This window comes from Rhinolophus hipposideros, assembly GCF_964194185.1.
Source record: "Rhinolophus hipposideros genome assembly, chromosome: 16".
NCBI classification, from domain to species: Eukaryota; Metazoa; Chordata; class Mammalia; order Chiroptera; family Rhinolophidae; genus Rhinolophus; species Rhinolophus hipposideros.
In genome coordinates this window covers 15,222,793-15,242,225 of record NC_138062.1, presented here as the reverse complement: position 1 = coordinate 15,242,225, position 19,433 = coordinate 15,222,793, and the positions used below count along the sequence as shown (strand labels likewise).

The 19,433-nt window shown below is 37.0% G+C and overlaps 1 protein-coding gene across 8 annotated transcripts in view; it reads left to right on the top strand.

Moving 5' to 3' along the window:
• Positions 1-19,433, top strand: part of ELF2 (E74 like ETS transcription factor 2) — a 92,871-nt gene that overhangs the window by 38,638 nt on the left and 34,800 nt on the right. For 6 of the 8 annotated variants that reach the window (XM_081077526.1, XM_081077529.1, XM_081077527.1 and 3 more), the window contains one exon: positions 3,069-3,234. In XM_081077526.1, the coding sequence (XP_080933652.1) occupies positions 3,069-3,234 (166 nt within the window). Of the gene's footprint in view, positions 1-3,068; positions 3,235-12,773; positions 12,877-19,433 lie in introns of those variants that run through there. The other 2 variants (XM_081077532.1, XM_081077524.1) reach the window with 2 other exon arrangements.

Below are 19,433 nucleotides of genomic sequence, written 5' to 3'. Positions count from 1 at the left end.
AAAATATTCACTGCTTGGGTGAATACTATTTCAGATGCAACCGTGTTTCCCCGAAAATAAGACCTAGCCGGACAACCAGCTCTAATGCATCTTTTGGAGCAAAAATTAATATAAGACCTGGTCTTATACCCGTTATTATATTATATTATATTATGTTATATTATATTATTATATTAAAATAAGACCGGGTCTTATATCAATTTTTGCTCCAAAAGACGCAATAGAGCTGATTGTCTGGCTAGGTCTTATTTTCAGGGAAACACAGTACTTGTGATATTGCTTTCTGAGTTTCTAACGAGTCTGCCTACCTATGCTTCTCATTAACAGCTGTTTTATAGCTGGGTGGTGCTGCCTATGCGTTGAGCAAGGGGCATGGCGATTCGACTTTTATTATATACAATTCGTGAGAATGAATTTTTTTAACAGTAAAAAGTTAGTGTCACATTTTTTGCCTTTATACAGTGTAGGGAATTCAGTGTTAATATTCAGCATGTACTTTAAAAAAACACTTTATCTTTGATTTTTAATTTAAAATTATTTTGTGAAATGTTTGATACAAAGTGAAGAGTGTATAAAACATATTTCAGTTTAAGAATAACAAAAAGAATACATGTTATGCATCAGTCAGGTTAAAAAAATAGAAATTACTAGTATTTTAGAATACTACATGTGCCCTTTTCTCATATCTCCATCCTCGTCCCCAAAGGTGCCATTAGCCTGGTTCTGTGTTGTCATTCCTTTTCTTTATAGTGTTAGTTATTGTCTGTGTATATATTCCTAAACAACACATTGTTTACTTTGAAAAAATGAATAGTGACCAAGCTAACTGAATAAGGAAAGGGCAGCATTACCATAGTTAGAGGAAGGTTCCAGGAAAAGGGCTGACTAGTTTGGCATCAGGTTCATTGGGTTTCAAGAGCTGCCATTCAGGCAGTCGATAAGCAGTGTCACGAGTTAGTTCTTGGAAGCATGGGGCCATCTTGGTCAGGTATCTGGCATGTTTGTTCTGCAGATTTATGGTCACATGGAAAGAGTGCTGCTTTTTTTTTTTTTTTTCGGTTTCCTCGCTCTTTGTGGTCTTCTTCTGGCACTTAGAAGTGGAGCAAAGCAGAACACACCCAGGAGGTGAAATGAGTTCTCAGCTGATCCAGGTAGCAAGGCAATGTGAGGGGAAGAGGTTCATCAAGACAAGCCAGATATGAGTGAAAATCTAGAATAGGCTTATGTGGGCGTTCTGTCCTTTGGAACAGTGTCAGCGGTTGTCTTGATGTTGACAGTTTATCATGCTATCCCAGAGTCCCACTGCTATAGTCTGGACTGGCTGCCCTGTAAATCCAGTGCACAGCTGGCATCCTGGAAGCTCTTCACGATTCTGAAAATTACTGTTACCTCTCTCTCTCATACTGCTCTCCTATATTCTGTATCTTAAGTTGACTTTTTTTTTTTAATTAAAAACTGGCTCTTTTTTTGATGGAATGTATTCTCCAGTTGTTTCTTGAGAAAGGATGCATGGAGGGTAAATGTTTTGAGATCTTTTCATGTCTGAGAAAAAACCTTTATTCTACTTTCATAAGATGGTTTGACTGGGTGGAAAATTCTAGGTTGAAAGTCATTTTCCTTTGTAATTTTGAAGAAATGGCTCTATTGTTAACATCTTTCCAGTTTGATGGTTGAAAAGACTGAATTGAGCCTAATTCTTTGTATGTGACCTGTATTTTCTTTCTAGAAGCTTCTTTTTTGTCCCCAGTATTGTGGTATTTCACAATCATGTGCCTCAGTGTAGGTCTCCTGTAACGTTTTTATACTAAACATTTGGTAGGTCCTTTCAAATTAGTACCTTATGTCTGTCAGCTCTAGAAAAATGTCTGGAATACTTTGATTTCTTTGCAACCTTCCCACCACCCACTCCCTGTTTTCTTTTTCTGGAGCTCCTGTCGTTCAGATATTAGACCTGCTGAACTGGTCCTCTAATGTTCTCTTTTCTCTCCTATTTTCCATTGCCTTATCTTTTTTTCTCTGGTTTCTGGAACACTGCCTCAATTTTATCTTCCAAGCCTCTGTTTTTCCATCTTCGTTATTGTGTTTTTAATTTTTAAGAAGTTTTTATTTTTTAATGTGATTAAATTGTATTCTTTTCTTGTTTTAAGGTTATAATATCTTCTCTTATTTCTGAGGAATATGAATATGTATAATATATACGAATATGAATGTATATTACATATATGTTATACACACACACACGCACACACATAAGGATGTATGTATATGTTCTGTGTTAGAGGCTTTTCCTTGGTTGTCTGCTCATAATTAAAAGTGGAGGACTAAAAGGCTGACTGGAAGCTGGTTTTGGTCCAGTACTGATACCACATAGCATATGTGCCTAATATATCTCAAAGATGCTCTTGTTTCTCCTTCTAGAAAAGTAACTCTCCAGTCTTCTACTGAGGTAGGGAGGGATGGTTGCCTAGCATCATGGCAGAGGAAGCAGGTCTAGGAATCAAAGTGCTTTTCAAACATCTTTCAGGGAATGTTCCTTGTTTTACCCTCCCCTCTTTATCACCTGCTGCTCCTACATTTCCGAAAGTAATTGGTACTGCCTTCTGTGCATTCTCCAGTGTAAAATAAGTTGTTACTCAGCTTTGTTTTTGCTGCCAGGCTATGATTTGGCTTTCCTAGGTCTTCTAAACCACTTACTATTCACCCATTCACTTTCAGTCTTCCAAGATTTTGTTGCTCTTATCTCTTCTCCTTATGTGTTTATGTCTCAAAGTCTCTTACTGGTATTTTAGTGGGCTTTCATGAGAGGGAAACTATATGCATGTTTTCAATTTGCCATCTTAATCTAAAGCCCTGATTATTTAAAATGTTTAATTTATGTCTCACCTCTTGAGACTTGAAAAGATTAACGTTAGCCTTTTTCATCTCTTGTTTTGTTTTTGCGTTCATATTTATAATATGTGAAGCTCATTGTGTAGATTCCTTGAGACTCTGTGAACTCAAGGATTTATAACTGAATCCAGAATTTGTGAATAAAAAGGTTGATTGTTTTTTAAATTTTGCTCTTGTAGGAAAGTGAAAAGGTTTCTGAATACCCAGCAGTGATTGTGGAGCCAGTTCCAAGTGCCAGATTAGAGCAGGGCTATGCAGCCCAGGTTCTGGTTTATGATGATGAGACTTATCTGATGCAAGATGTGGCAGAAGAACAAGAAGTTGAGACCGAGAATGTGGAAACAGGTAGACATTTCATAAAATGCTTATTATTTATAACGTTCTCATTTTGTAAGTGTCAACATTACTATTGCCAGATACATAATATATCAAAGAACCTCTTTGTAATGCTATGTAGTATAGACTGGAAACTCGTGGAAATCTCTTGTAAGGGAATTTATAGAGATATAAGAAGTTGTACATTATAATTTTTGGAGGTGTAACAGAATCTCATACCATGGACCCTAAGGACAAAATTACAGGCCCACAATGGTAAAATTATTTTTATCGTTTTTTCCTCGGGAGTGCGAATAACAACTAGTTGTTATTTACTTATAGATGTCAATAGGCTAGTATATGAGGGAAACTTTTTGAATTTAAAAAAATAAATATAGTATTCTCATTCTATAACAGATTGAGTTTCTTTGAATCAGTATTTGTGGGGCAGTATAATTCATTTTTCTTAGGTCAGAAGCATCTTTGTAGTAGCCTATCAGAGTCTTCTTTTTGTCATCTCAGAAATTATGGTATTTCAGTTTGTCTGTGGCAAGATAACTGTATGTTTAATTGGGTGTTAGTATGTATAATTCTTGGAGAAACCTTTTAATTTTTGCTATTGACCCTTAAGAAAATTTACCTGTAGGATTGTAGTGGCTATTTTATAATAAACATTAAAATTTATCTTTAGCTATTAATGGGGGAACAGAATCCTTATGTTTGGTTTACAATCCTAATAAAAATGTTTAAGTATTTAGATAAATTTCTATAAATGCAGCAAAGTCTCATGATTAAAAATGTTGAGTATTTGATGTAGTATGCTTGTTGAGGCCCAGTAGCACTGCCTAGGACTAGCTTAAAGCTGTTCTTCCTCCACCTCTATTTTTTGTTGAGTTGAGAGGTTGGAAGTTACCTTGCTCTTCAGAGCAGTGGTGTCAACAGTTTCAGCAAATCCCATGTGATTGGTAATCAATTCATGTTATCGAAACAGGTTGCTAAACATTTCATAAAGGCTTCGAGACTAGAGTCTGGTGTGGTACCTGATTTATAATAGATAATGCAAAGGGCAGGAAGATACATGTGTTTTTCTGATAGTTTGGAGAGGTTTTCAGTCAGAACCTGGAAGTCTAGTGGCAGAGATGAATTTTCTTCTTGAGGAACAGCATAGGAATAACACCAAAAGTATTATGTGTGATATTTTGAAGTAGCTGTTGTAACTGATTTTATTATAGGAGCATAACTAAACAGAAAACTAATAGCACAAGAAAAAAGTATGATAGCTAAAGTTGAATGTAAAAAAAATAGATGTGTAAAAAATGAAAACTACAGTGCCACGTTTGCATCAGTAGAAAATTATGGCATTTATCACATTAAAATATCAGAGCAGGTCAGCCAGATCTTACTGATTGTACAAGTGATGGTCAGTGCTTCATTAATTTAAATTTCTCAGGTAAAAACAATTCCAAGTAGGAATTAAATATAAAATCCATTTAAAGCATTTAATTTGCTTGGTCTTGAACTCTGAGGGTAATGCTCTTATTTCAGGACAGAGATATGAGTGATTGTGATATTGGAAAAGAGGATATGCAAAATCTGGGTAAAAGAACAGCTACTTTTGTGATATTTTAAAAGTACTTTTTGAACACTTGATAATAGTTTTTAGATTTGTTTTTCTTCAACACAAAAAGGAAATGTTAATAAGTAATTCACATTATTCCTAAATAGTCTAAATGTTCCTGAAAAGTTCATTTTACATTTTTAATTCCATACTGGCTTATGGATTTTTAATGAAATCTATGCTTACTTCTAAAAATAAAGAATAGTATAGAATTCTTGTCTGTCTTTACAGGACAACACTGTAACAACTTAGAATTTTTCAGGTATAACTTTTAAAGGCAATGTTAAATTCATAGTGAAAACTGCTGGCTCACACATGTGTAATCACAACAGATTAAAACATTCGCATTTAGTCATCATAAGGCATGCAGATCATAGAATGTATAATATACGAAGTTACGTTAAAATACTATCGCTCAGGCATTTTTAATGTAACATTATAAGGATGATTAATATGTATGAATTAGTTTAGAATAGCTAATCTGAACTTAATTTTGTTTTTATTTAAAGAATCAAATGCATTTTTAGACCAGTTAAAATCTGAATAAATTTTCATTCCTCTGACGTTGAAAACATGACAAATGAATAAAGGTTGTTGTGACTCATCCTAATGCATGTTCCCTGTTAGGCAGTAGATTAAGGTCAAGCTCGTTTCTGTGGTGATACAGTTTTAACTTAAATTCCAGATATGTGTGAATTTTGGAGAAGAAGTTGACTAGGAAAAAAAGGGAAGGAATATTGACAGGATGGCTACAGCAGTTTTTATTTGGTGGATTGGTGGAAATGAGATTCATACAGAATAAGATTTCTTTTTGTACATCTAGGAAACACTTTCTGGAATGCTCCTACATTATAACTTAGATTATATTAGTCTAAAAATGTTCATAATACTTACTGACCTGTATTTCAGTTGTCGGCATGTTTGCATTGAATTTTTTTTTTTTTCTCTGTATCCCCATACGTATATATCCATACCAGAAACAATGTTCGTGTCAACCAGGCAGGAGTACTGAAATCTTCTAATGCTCTATACTTAGCCATCTTCATTATCTTGTGAACAAAGTGATTTCTCATTTTGTTAGGTATAATTATAGGCTATTTTGCTCCACCTTTTTATATTCTAAAAGTCTGTATTTCCCTCACAGACCTTATATGCAGTAGTAATCCTCTCTTAAATTTTATAGGAAAAACAAAATATACTTTGAAACTTTAAAAGTAAGCATATTCATCTAAGCCTATAAACTGGTTTCTGGTGATAACTGAGGATTAATAATCATGAGAAGCCTTTGAGGAGTAGCGATGCAGTGTGGGCGAAGGGCGGTGGTGACCGCGGGGCGCTGCGGACTCCGCCAGCTCTGGGGGCTGCTCTGGAGGGTAAGCTGTGCGTAGAGAGAGTCTCCTGCATTCCCTACTAAGATTTGAAAAGTAGTTTTTATGTTTACTGAAAAGAAATTTATATATATATATGTATATATATTTATAGTAAATTTCAAAAGGTTATAACAGATTGCCATTTAAAAAGTAACAAGTTTATGCCAATGTGATTAATAGTAAATAAGTCTTAATAGAAATCTTTTAAGACATGTCTGAGAAGATCGAGCTTTTAGCATCTGTTTCTTCATCTTACACCTTAACTTACTATATTTAGCCTCTTAACCTTCCATTTAACTTTATGAGAATATATCAATAAATACTTTACATTTGTTATGTGCAAGGGCACTGTTTGCAACATGTTTCTTTCCCACAGGGAGTTAATAATTTGGTTAAATTAGAACACACACACACACTATAATCAAAATATAAAGCAGTATAGAATCAATTGAGTGCAATTTACAGATTCAAAGAAATTTTCAGAAGAGGACAGTTCAATTTACAGTATTAAGGAATGTTTTAGAGAAAGTACAGTCGGACAGATGGGCAGATAGGAGGCAGGTGGAAGGCACTTTAGACTAAGGGAAATGTCATTAATAAATGGGTGGAATATTGAAATTCAAGGTATGTTTAAAAGATATTGAGTAAATAAGACATTAACAGGAGGTTCCATTAAGAGTTGTGACTAGATTGTGATATGAACCCAAGAGGCAGAAGTTAGGCATATAAGGTGCCGAAAGACTTGGAAGGTTTTGAGTAGAGAGTACTACATATTGAGTATCTCAGTAGACAGAATGAATTGTAGGGTAAAAGATGAGGCAGGAAGACTAGCTGTTATTGTAGGAATCAAGGGATGACTTGAGAAATAGTCAAACAAGGTAGAAGTGATGGGAACAGAGGAACAGAGGAGCTCCTCTAAGCCATACTGCTAGGTAAGGTCTAATGACATGACAGATTGGAGGAGAGTCATAGGTAAGACATTACTCAGGTTTTTGACACTAAGTGATGGCGATAGGATCATCTAGGGAACTGAGGAAGGCAATTTTGGGAAGCAGATAAGTTTGGTAATAGGCGTGTTGATGTTAAGATTGAAGCAGACCATGTAAGGGGAAGTATTTAGGTATTTAAAGATGCACAAATGTATAGTCAGGGTCCCATCACAAAGGAGATGGCATACTCAAATTAGAATATTTTAAGGAACGTTTTAATAAATGACTAGTTACAAATATGTAGGCAAACTTAGGGTAACCGTAAGAGATAGGCTGGTGCTTGAGAGCCGAAGTAACAGAGCTGTTTCTGTCCTTTGACTCTTGGGCTAAAGGGAGGGAAGGGTTACCAGAGAGTCTTGGAGAGAGGGTCACCTTGGGAGAATCCTGGGACCTTTGGTTAAAGGACACAGCTCGCTTGAGGGCAATGCCATAGAGAGGGAGCCAGGGAATAAGTACTCTGATTTTATTTGTCCTTCCTTCCTCTAATCCCTTGCAAGGCACTCCATTGACCAAACCCAACCTGAAACCTAAGACAATAGATCTGGAGGGGTAAACAGAACATATGTATCTGGTACAACTGAAGCTTAATAAAGAAAGGTCAAGGAGAGACTGATTTCGGGATCATGCTCATTGAAGCCATGGAAGTAAAGGAAATCTCCAAGGGGAAAGGTATTTGAGAAATTTCCTCTAAGGGGAAGAGATTGAATTCTGTATTTGTCTCTCTGTGATCAGGAACAAAGGGCACAGAATTAAGGGATTAACTTTAGGGAATGTTTACATTTCGAGGAACATGAAGAAGCCAAAGAGTAGTCAGATATGATAGAAAATTCTGGGTGACTATTCCTGAGCTTTTTTTTTGTTTTTTATTTAGTTTTTTTTCCTCAAATTAGTTTCGTGTGTACATCGTAATAGTTAGACATTTAAACCCCTCATAAAGTGATAACCCACCCCCCAAGCTACCTCTTGACAACCCCACCCCTCTGACATCTTAAATAGCTGTTACAATACCATCGACTATCTTCCTTATGCTGTACTCCACATCCTGTGACTATATATACCTATATATTAGTTACAGTTGACATTCAGTATTATTGTACTTCAGCTTCAGATGTACAGCACATTGGTCAGGCATCTACACAGTCTATGAAATGATCCCCCTGATAATTCCAGTGCCCATCTGGCACCTTACATGATCTTTACAACATTGTTGATTATATTCATTATACTGTATTAACTATCAATTTGTATTCCTTGATGCCTTCACCTTTTTCACTCTGCCCCCATCCCCATTCCTATCTATTACCCTGATAGATCTAGTACCAATATTATTGACTATATTCCTACTCTGTACCCTACATCCCCATGACTACTGTGTGACACCCAATTTGTACTTCTTAATCCCTTCCCCTTTCACCCACCTTTAGCCCCCCTCCCATCTTCAAGAAGTCCCTCTGTGATTCCTTGTAATACTGGTTTGGTGGTGATGAACTTTTCTTGTCTGGGAAGTTCCTGTCCTTCAATTCTAAATGATAACTTTGCTGGATAGAGCAATCTTGGTTGTATGTCGTTGCTTTTCATCACTTGGAATATTTCCTGCCACTCCCTTCTTGCCTGAAAAGTTTCTGTTGAGAAACGAGCTGCCAGTCTCATGAGGGCTCCCTTGTAGGTAACTAACTGCTTTTCTCTTGCTGCTTTTAAGGTTTTCTCTTTGTCTTTAACCTTTGGCATTTTAATTATGATGTGTCTTGGTGTTGGCTTCTTGGGGTTCATCTTGTTTGGGACTCTCTGCGTTTCCTGGGGTTACATGTCCATTGCCTTCACCAGATTAGGGAAGTTTTGTGTCATTATTTCTTCAAACAGGTTTTCAATTCCTTCCTCTCTCTCTCTCCTCCTTCTAGTACCCCTGTAATGCAAATGGTGGCACACTTCATTTGTTGGTCCCAGAGGTCCCCCTTAAACTCACCTCAGTTTTTTGGATTCTTTTTTCTTTTTGTTGTTCTGATTGGGTGTTTTCTGTTACCTTGTCTTGTACATAGCTGGTTGGATCCTCTGCTTCATCTAATCTGCTGTTGATTCCCTATAATATATTCTTCGTTTCCATTATTGTATCCTTTATTTCTGACTGGTTCTTTTTCATCGTTTCTATCTCCATTTTTATGCTTCCTATGTCCCTGTTGAAGTTCTCCCTGACATCAGTGAGCATTCTTTCAGCCAGTGTTTGGAACTCTGCACCTAATAGATTGCTTATCTCCATTTTGCTTAGTTCTTCTTTTTCTGGAGCTTTGTTCTGTTCTTTTATTTGGACACGTTCCTTTGTCTCCCCATTTTGGCTGCCTCCCTGTGTTTGTTTCTATGTGTTAGGTAGGGCTCCTATGTGTTCTGGTCTTAGCAGAGTGGCCTTATGTAGTAGGTGTGCTGTGAGGTTCAGTGGCGCAGTCTTTCTGGTCACCTGAGCCACGGGCTCTAGGTGTGTCCCTTGTGTGGGTTGTGTGTGCCCTCCTCTTATAGTTGAGCCGTGGTTGATAATTGCACATCAGTGGGAGGGACTGACCCTTGGGCTCCCTGGTTGTGAGGACTGGCCTTGACTACAGTGGAAGGGTTGTTGTGCAGGGCTGACCCTACAGAGCAGGATCTGCCTCAGCAGGACTGCCCGGTCCGCCCCTTAGGTGTGTCGTACTTGGAAGCGGAGGCTGCTGGGTAATGCTCTGGCTCATTTTGAAGCTGGCCACTGGGGGCGCCAGTGCCGGGACCACCTTGGAGGGGATCCACTGTAGGTCTCCTTTTAAGGCACAGCCTGTGCCCCAGGGGCCACCGGGCAGGAGCCACAACGAAATCTGCTGATGGCTGCCGCCTGTGCTGTGCTTGGAAGCGCCTTGAGAGACTAAGCCATGAAACGTGGCCAGCTGCTGCTAAGGCCTTGCTTAGGGCTGCTCAGCCAGAGGTGCAGGACACGCTAAAGCCAAATGCCGTTTGTCTGGGTTCCATGAGCCTGTGAGAGACCCTCGGAAAGTCTGTAGCTTGAGCCAAGGCAGGCGGTCTACACGAAAAAGCCACTGGAAGCAGCCTGGGTATGCCCGCAAGTTGGGTGTGGTGAATAAACAGCAGAGACTCTGATATGGCGGCCATGTGCGTCTGCAAGCGGGGAAGGGGGAGGTTCAACAAAGAAGCAATGGCCTCCTGCAGCTCCCCCCGTCAGGGAGCACGCCGCCTGTCCAGCCCCTGTCCAAGCCAGATAACTCAGTTCTATCCCCGGATGTCCCTGCCATCTCTCCAGTTGTTGCCCTAGAGCTGGAGCTCAGCGAGTGATTCCGATGGTGGGTAAGTCCACGCACAGTCCCTTTACGAGGAGCGCCTGGGCGTGCAGCCGCCCTCAGTCTCAGTGAGTCCCAGTCTCTGCTGGTTTTCACAACCAGAAATTAGGGGACTTCTCTCTCTCCCACTGGAACCCTGGGCTGGGGTGGGGCTGGATCTCTCACTCTTTTAGGGCATGGGGGGACCCCCACAGCCGAAATAGCACTCCCGGTCTTTAATGGTCACACGCGAGTGTGGGACCAGCCATTTCATGTCTCTGCCCTTCCTACCAGTCTGGAGGTGGCTTCTTCTGCGTGTCCTTAGTTGAAAGGCTTCAGTTCAACTTGATTTTAGGCGATTCTCAATAATGGTTGTTTTGTAGTTTACTTGTAATTTTTAGGTGGTTGTGAGAGAAGGTAAGCATAGCGTTTACCTACTGCGCCATCTTGGTTGTCTCGCTGAGGTTGTTTTTTTGTTTTTGTTTTTTTCCTTTTTAGCCTTTTAAATAGCTCTCTTTAGTAGGAAAGGTTAGAACATTAATTTAGTCCTTGTTTCAGATTTCCACTTTATCACTTGTTAGTGTTTAACCTTTTCAGAGTGTGTTTCAGTGTCATAAAGTAGGAATTCAAGGTTGTGAAGAATACGTAAAATAAATATGTAAAACATACTGCTTATTACTTAGTAAGTACTCCGGAAGTGTTCTTTTAACTTCATTAGCAGCTTTCCTTGTGCCTTCATATATGGAGAAGGTCTTTTATACATTAAAACAGTATTTGTTTTCTTCTCTGGTATATTTTTCTATCCTTTCACTTCCACTTAAAAAAACAAATGCTTTATACCTTCAGGCTGTACTTTTTCCTCATCGTTTCCTCCTAACTACTGTGTTTTGGCAGCTACATTTATCATTCTCTTGAAGCTCTTTGTTCGTAAGATTTCAAAGGCCACTCCTCTGCCAAATTCAGTGACCTATGGAATTATCCACAAGGAGCTCCTTCCTAATCTACTAAAACATTGTATTTTTGTAATTTTTCTTACTGCCCCTGGCATGGACTGTGCTGTTTATGTTTCTGAGCTTTTGTTCAAATAAGTTTCTGTCAAGAATGTTTGGATATTAGCCATTCTTCAAAGCCCAGTTACGTGAAACTTTCCACAATAATTGTGGCCTACAATAAACACTCCTGATCTTCTGTTAAACCATCTGGATTGAGCCACTTATCATTTCCTTTCTTAGACTATTCTTGTGTGTATATGCCTTCAGTTTTCAAAGTGAGTGTGTAAATCCCTTTAGGGCAGCGCCCATGTTTTTAAGGTTTGTCAAATATAGTATATAACACAGTGTTGAACACATAGCTGTTAGGAAATACAGACTGGAACAAGTTGACTTTGACTTAATATTGCAGTATAATCAAGAACCATCTATATAAGATCTTAAATATATTTTCTTTTTTGTTTATATAATGAATATTGAATACCTTAGGGTTATTTAAAATATAAAAAAGTAGTCATCCAAAAAACATAAATATGGTCATGTATAATATACCAAAGCCATAATGTTGTCATACTTAGATTAATATCATGTTAAAATCTCAGTAAGTTTTAATCATTCTCGCTTACACCTAAATTTTATTTTATTTTCTTACAATGAAAGCAGTTCATGCTCATTGGAAAAATTTTGAAGTATTGCAGAGTAAACAAACAGTGGAAATCACTCATAATCTTCCCAGCAAGAAGACAGTACTGCTTTTCTATATTTCCTGCTGGCGTTTTTTTTAAAAGTTCATTTTAAGCATAATTAACATCGTGTTATGTAATATAAGTAGACTTACTAATCTTTACTAACAAATACTGGCTGAAAGAGGTCTAGTAGTTTCCTACTTCTCTCTTCTGATCATTGGGATCAGGACTTTTGTTTTTAACCAGGTATTAAAACATAAAATGTTGAACTTAGTAAATAAAGTAATTACCAAGAAAACTTAGAAAATTTCTTTTGTGATCAACAACATTGTGTTTAGAGAGTAGTTGAAAAGACAGATGAATGATAAGAATTTTTACATAATTCAACAGGAAAACTGCTTTTAAAAAAATAAGTGAAAGTTTAGGGTTTTTTTTTAAATGCAGTTAAAAAAATAAAACTGAATTTCTCTCTTGAAAAATAAGATAAGGATCCAGATTTCTTTCTTGAAGAATCTCAAGACTAAGGCTTCATGATGAGCTGTGATAACTTTTGTATTTGTTATATCATCAGAAATCCTCCCTGTGGCACAAAAGGACTCTTTTAATTAGAAAATATTGTTGCCACAGGGAGGTAGAAGATCGACATGAAAAACTGGGGATCTGAAAAGGAGCCCCTATCCTAGGATTACCTGAAGGGGAAACAGATTGAGCCAGGAGGAAGACAATGCTGGTAGGTTGGTTTTTGATTTATTAAGAATGTTTACATTTAATTACAATGATTTCAACTACCTATATCATATTTTTGTTTAAAGGGTGACAATGACTCCTCCTTAAGGAGGGAAAAATGATACAGTAGTATTTTTCCTCCTAAACACTTTGCTACCTGAGTTATCCCCTCCCATGGTCCTAATATTTGTTTTTTTTTATAGATAAAGCTCTAGAGCTATTTCATGCCTTCACCTCCTTGGAAGCTACTACTGACTGAACATCTTCAAGCCTTTTATAATTTTCATTTCTGGTATTTCTGCTTCTAATGTAGACTTTCTCCTAAATTTTTTAAAAGAAGTATTTTCTTCCATTTATCTATTTTCTTGAGTTTAGCCTAGTTACCTAGTTTTCTAAAAACATAAACGTGTGAATCTTCTGTTCATTCAGTTTTGATTCTAGAATTGTTTGAATTAGAATTGTTCTGTGATTTAGATCAGTTAGAAAGCATCATTAGAGAGAAGTTTTAATATTTTAATAACTGTATTTCGTTTAGCCTAAGGTGCCATCAGTTGTAAGAAACATTATTTTAGACAACTAAAAGAAAAAAATGCTGCCAATTATAAATTTTAGGAGACCATCAATTGTAAGATACATCCTGATTTCTGAGATGTCAAAATGTGAAAAAAAAAGTACATCTTAGAATTAATGAAATACGGTATTATGCAATTACGAATCTTCCTGAAATTCCCATTTACTGGGAATTAGACACTAAAATATCAGGTTTATGAAAAATGGTGGTGAGTTGCAGTTGTGGAAGTCCTGTATGTGCTGATGAAGATCTCTAAGTTCTTTTTTTAAATTAAATTTATTGGGATAACATTGGTTAATAACCTGATACAAGTTTCAGGTGTATAATTTTATAATACATCATCTGTATATTTGTGGTCTCACCACCCAGTCTGGTCTCTTTCTGGCACCATGTATACGCTCCAGGATCCACCACGCTCCAGGATCTCTAAATTCTTTACTCTCTTTTATGAGACGGTATTTAAGTAAAAAAAAAAAATCACTGAACTGTATTGTTTAAAAGTACACAAAATAACCATAAAGCATTAAATTATGGAGAATATAAAAGTTGAAAAGTATTTTAACATAACACTTACTTAAATCAATAAATAGTTTTATCATAATTGAATGTTACTTTTTAATTGGATTTTGTGATCCAAAAAAATGAATAAATAAAATGAAGCTTCTGCTTTCTAAACTATAATTTTAAAACAGGATCCTTCAAAGGCTCTTTAAAATGACCACTGAGTTTTTGTGCACTTGAATATATGTTCTATGATTATTAACTATATGAAGAAGAAAATAGTGGCCAAAAGCAAAGGCATACCCTTTAAATTAGTAAATTAGTAAAGTAGAAATCAAAAAGAATATGTGTATACTTTTAAAGAAACACCTATTGTATATAAAAGGAAAGATAAGTATATTTAGAAAATTGATCACTAAAGGATGTTTGTTTTGGAAACTAACAGCATTCATTCCTTTGCACTCAGATTTTTTTTTAAAACAGTAGGTAACTAGTAAATATATAACTATGTTTAAGTAGTACAATTTTATTAATATAGGCTGAGGAGAGGGCTAAATACGAACTACATAGACTTTTGAGTAGCACACAGGTTACAGATGTTGCCACGTAGGGATGGTTCAAGGTTGTTAGATGTACACATAGCAGTGCTTTTAAAAACACATCTCTAGGCAGATTCATACATTCATTCATCCCCCACCAGCTCTTCCTGAGGACCTGCAGCATGTCAGGCTCAGAGCTCTACGCCTTGTAGTAAACAAGACCCTGACTTTACCTTCGCCAGGCTTTCAGCTTTGGGGAGAAGATGAACAATTAAATATGCTATTATAACAAAATGTGATTGAGTGTTATGATAAGATGAACGAAAGGTTTAAAAGAGTATACGGCAGGGGAATGCCTCCCTGAGGATGTGATATTTAAACAGATTTGAATGGTTTGAAGTAATGGGTCAAGCTGAGAATAATATGGTTAAAAGTCTGGAGGAAGGAGAAGGAACATGGCCTATTTGAGCTGCAGAAAAGAATTAAGTGTGGCTAGAATATGGATTATGAGAAGGGAAGGAGATCAAAGTGAGGCTAACTGGGTAAAGAAAACTTACTGCTGAGGACTTTGTAAAGCTTTGTATCTGTTTGCTGGGCCTTATCTAAAAGGTAGTGGGAAGCCTTTGAAGAGTTTCAAACAAAGTATGTTTTTTATACAAATTTAGTTGTTTCCAAAATAGCAGCTGTAAATGGAAGGTAAAATAAGACAAAGTATCACCTAGAATAAAGTCCGAACTGCTTAGATCCTCATTTAAAGCTCCTGAGTAGCTAGTTAACTGTTCGTATTCACCTTCCACTAAATTGTCGCCCTCTACAGATTGGGGCTGTAGGTATGCTCACTGCCCATATTAAGCGAAAAGGTATAGAGAAGAGGGAGGTGCACAGCTAGCCTTTCTTTTTGGAATTAAAAGTTGGGTGCTTTGGTCTGTGCTGTTTCAGGAGGAGGAGGGATCATTCACTGTCATTTATGCATCCTCCATGCCCTTTTGTAAACTGGGAAAAGGGTCTGTAAGTTTTCTCAGATTCATCACTTAGAGGCGGTCATGAACACTTTCAAAAACATTTTTACTAAGTTTATTGGGAATGACACTGATTAGAAATAGTTATATAGGTTTCAAGTCTACAATTCCTTAATACATCATCTACATGTTACATTGGGTGTTCACCAGCCAAAGTCAAATCTCCTTCCATCACAATATATTCGTCCTTACCCTTTTCCCTTTTCTACCTACCCCCCTACCCCATGAACACTTTTAACCCAGGTTAACTGTTCACTGTTAACTTTTGTATGTTTTAAAAAATCTTTTGGTGTCACGGACCCGTTTGACCATATGATGAAACCTGTGGACCTCCTCCCAGATCACTGGTTTAAAATATATAAAATACCTGGGATTACCAAGGAACCAGATGTATTGAAATTCAGCTCTCGGACTATTTTTGGTTGTGATATATTGAGGCATATGCTTCTTTAATTATTAAATAATGAGATCTAATAGACTGCTGTAATTTCAAAGTAGTGATGACTATAAATGATATTTTGAGATATCTGTAAACTATAATATATGAAAATATTTTATTTCTTTTGGTCAAAAGCCACTGATACTGCCAAACCTACTGTGGTTTGGACTTTTATTTAAAATTAAAGTGCTAAATTTCAGTTAGAACCTGAAAAACAATTCTCCCAAGTCTCATCCTATTATCTTAGCTGTCATCCATCTTTTTCCTCATCCTTTCTCCTCTTCCATCTTCTGCCTCACTTCTATTCCTTTTCCTCAAATACAAACTCATAGTAGGGATCGGAAAGCCATTTTAAATGTGTCACTTATTGAATACAGTTTTAGGACACCTGCTACGGGGAAAAAAAGGCTCCCAAATAGGGAGTGGTAGTTTTTCTTGTCCCTTAATTAATTGACTTAATTTAACTCATTCTGAAACATTCTATGTTGAGCCTTTAGTATATTTCTTTAAAGGCTTATTTAATATTTTATGACCTCTTTGTTGGTTTGAGATCCCTTCTATTTCCATGACAAAAATTTCTGTGGCCAGTGGTCCTCAAACTTGAGCCTAGATCAGAATTATGTGGAGAACTTGTTGAAATACAAATCTCTGGGCCCCAACTCCAGAGTTTCTGATTCAGTGCGTCTGGGGTGGAACTCAAAAATTGGTATTTTTAACAAGTCCCCAGCTGAGGCTGAGGCTGTTGGCCCAGGGATCATATACTTTGAGAACCATTACTTAGACTCTTGGGAATGATAGCACAAAAAGAGCTTCTGCCATTGTGAAAACTCAGTTAGTACTGTGGTTTCTTACTATGTTATGTAATACCTATAACCGATGATTGTTATTGGGGGTGAAAAGATACTAAAATTCTTTCAGGTTTACATGAGATGATGTAATGCATTACCCCTATTAATTCATCAGGAAACATTCATTGAGCATCTACTATATGCCAGGCACTATTTAAAGGATGGAGCTAGAGTGGTAGAAAAGAAAGGCAATGCCTCTGCATTCATGGTGCTTAGAATCTAGTGGAGAAAGCATATAAGTTCTCCATACTGTAAAATAGCTTTGTCCCAAATCAGATTACATAAATGAACAACTCCTGAAATTGTTCTCAGAGTTAATATGTACAATTATGCTAAAATAATAAACTCACGGGTCATTTCTTTTTAAGCATTTGTAGCAGCAGATAAATTCTCCCTCCTTCCATATGACAGTTAAGTACAGGTGAGATACTGATAAACTTAATATTTATAATGTACAAAGTACCTATTATATACAAAGTACTGTCATAGCTCCTAGGGAGTAAGTGATTCAAAGTTGAATAAGATGCAGTGCCTGGCCTCAAAGAAGCTTACCAACTAAGTTGAAAACAACAAGCATTCAAGGAAATAATAGTATGGAGTAGGTAGGGCTGGAGAAAGGTGAGAAAAGACAAAGAATTGCCAAGTATAGTAGCTAATAATCTAACGGTTCCAGATTGCGTTAGTGCTACTGTGGTGGGTCATATTTAAATTTCATCATAGGGCATAGTTGATAGTTAAGGCCTCTGGGTTTTGTGGCAAAGGAGCAAGCTAAATAGAGTTAAGCATTCCTAAATATCACCAGTTTTATTTTTTTAATGTGTGAAAACAGTAACATCAAAAACATGAGTGACTTCTTTTTCCCATTCACAAAAAATCAGAGGACAGTGTGAAGAACTCAAGCCGGTCTTATATTAAGCTGTGCCCCAAAAGACGCATTAGAGCTCATGTTCAGGGGATGTCACACTAAAAATCATGCTAGGGCCTATTTTCCAGTTAGGTCTTATTTTCGGGGAAACACAGTACTAGATGAACTTACAAAAGATTACTCTAGAAAGTGTTACATCAAAAAGAAAAGAGTAATGTCTTTAATCTAGTTAGCAAAAGGGTACGGCTGTCGCTCAGTAACCCAGAGGAATTGGTTCCAGGATCCCCGTGGATACCAAAATCCCAGGATGCTCAAATCCCATATGTAAAATGGCGTATTTGCATATAACTTATGCGTAGCCTCCCGTATACTTTAAATCATCTTTAGATTGCTTATAGCATCTAATACAATGTAAATGCTATGTAAATAGTTGTACTATATTTAGGGAATAATGACAAGAAAAAAATGTCTATACATGTTCATTACACACACAGCCGTTGTGGGATTAACCGCATAGTACACATCAGCAACAACATGATACACAGAGGGGGCCAAAAAATGTATACACATTTTAAGAAAGGAAAAACTATTAAAATTGTAATAATATATACCGATCATGAAAGATGAATACAAGTCACGTTTGACTTCTGCAGTTACAAGAGGTGCTCAAAGTGGTTACCTTCAGCGTCCAGACACTTCTGATGATGGCGAACTACTGCTTGAGCAGCATTGACCAAAGTGTCCACTTGTGTACATTTTGTTTGGCACCCCCAGTGTACATACACATAATATAGTTAGGCCTACAATTTTTTGGGGGGGGAGGGAATGTTTTTTGACCTTAGGTTGGTTGAATCCTCAGATACAGAGCCCATGGATATGGAGGGCTGAGTATACTTCTTGTTTTGTTTATGGTGTTTATGTTGTTGTTTATGGTGTTTGACAAGACTTTTAGGAAAATCTGAACTCTGTTTTCTGTAGCACCTTTTTTTTTTTTTTTTTTGCAACTTTCAGAAAATAAAAGTTTAGAATAATAACTTGGAATGAAAAATTTGTTTTGAAGAGGAAACCAAGGATTTGGTTCTAGAGGACAAAGAAGTCAAAAGGTACTGATTTATTTTTGAGACATTTACTTTCTAGAATAAACTTGAACATCCTTTTTTTCTTCTCTAGAGACATTGGTCTACAGTCAGCATATATTTAGGTTTACAACATTAAGCTTTAGCCATTTGGTTTGGAAACAACAAGGTTGGCATAATCACATTTGTTTGTAATTCTATTGCTGTCATCACACACTGATTTAGAAGGCCCTCAGAAGTGCCAGTTATCTACTGGAGACGGGAAGACACCAATTGTTATATCTAGGCTTTATCTGCAGCCTATGTTTTGAGAAGACAGGCCTCCACAAAAACGTGAAGAACTTTTGATGAACTGCACCCTTGAGAATAAAAGTGAAGGGCAGAAGCCAGTGCATTCTCACAAAGGGAGTCAGGAACTATAGATTAGACACCACCGCTGTAAAACGATATAACCCTGTTTAATTTTGTAGCTTTCTGTTTTTCAATAGTAATCAGTAGCAAAATCCCCACATACTTGTTTTTGGAAGTTATGAGAAATGGGGAGGCTAATGGGAGACTGTTAATAGTTAATTCTGCAGTTAGTCTTAGGGGAAACAGAATTCCGCAAGATAGAATAGCTGAAAGGAGAAGAGAGCAGGCTGAATCCCTGTGTTCACTAAAGGAGGGAAAGCATGAGGAGTTGCCCTGGCTCTGAGACCATTTG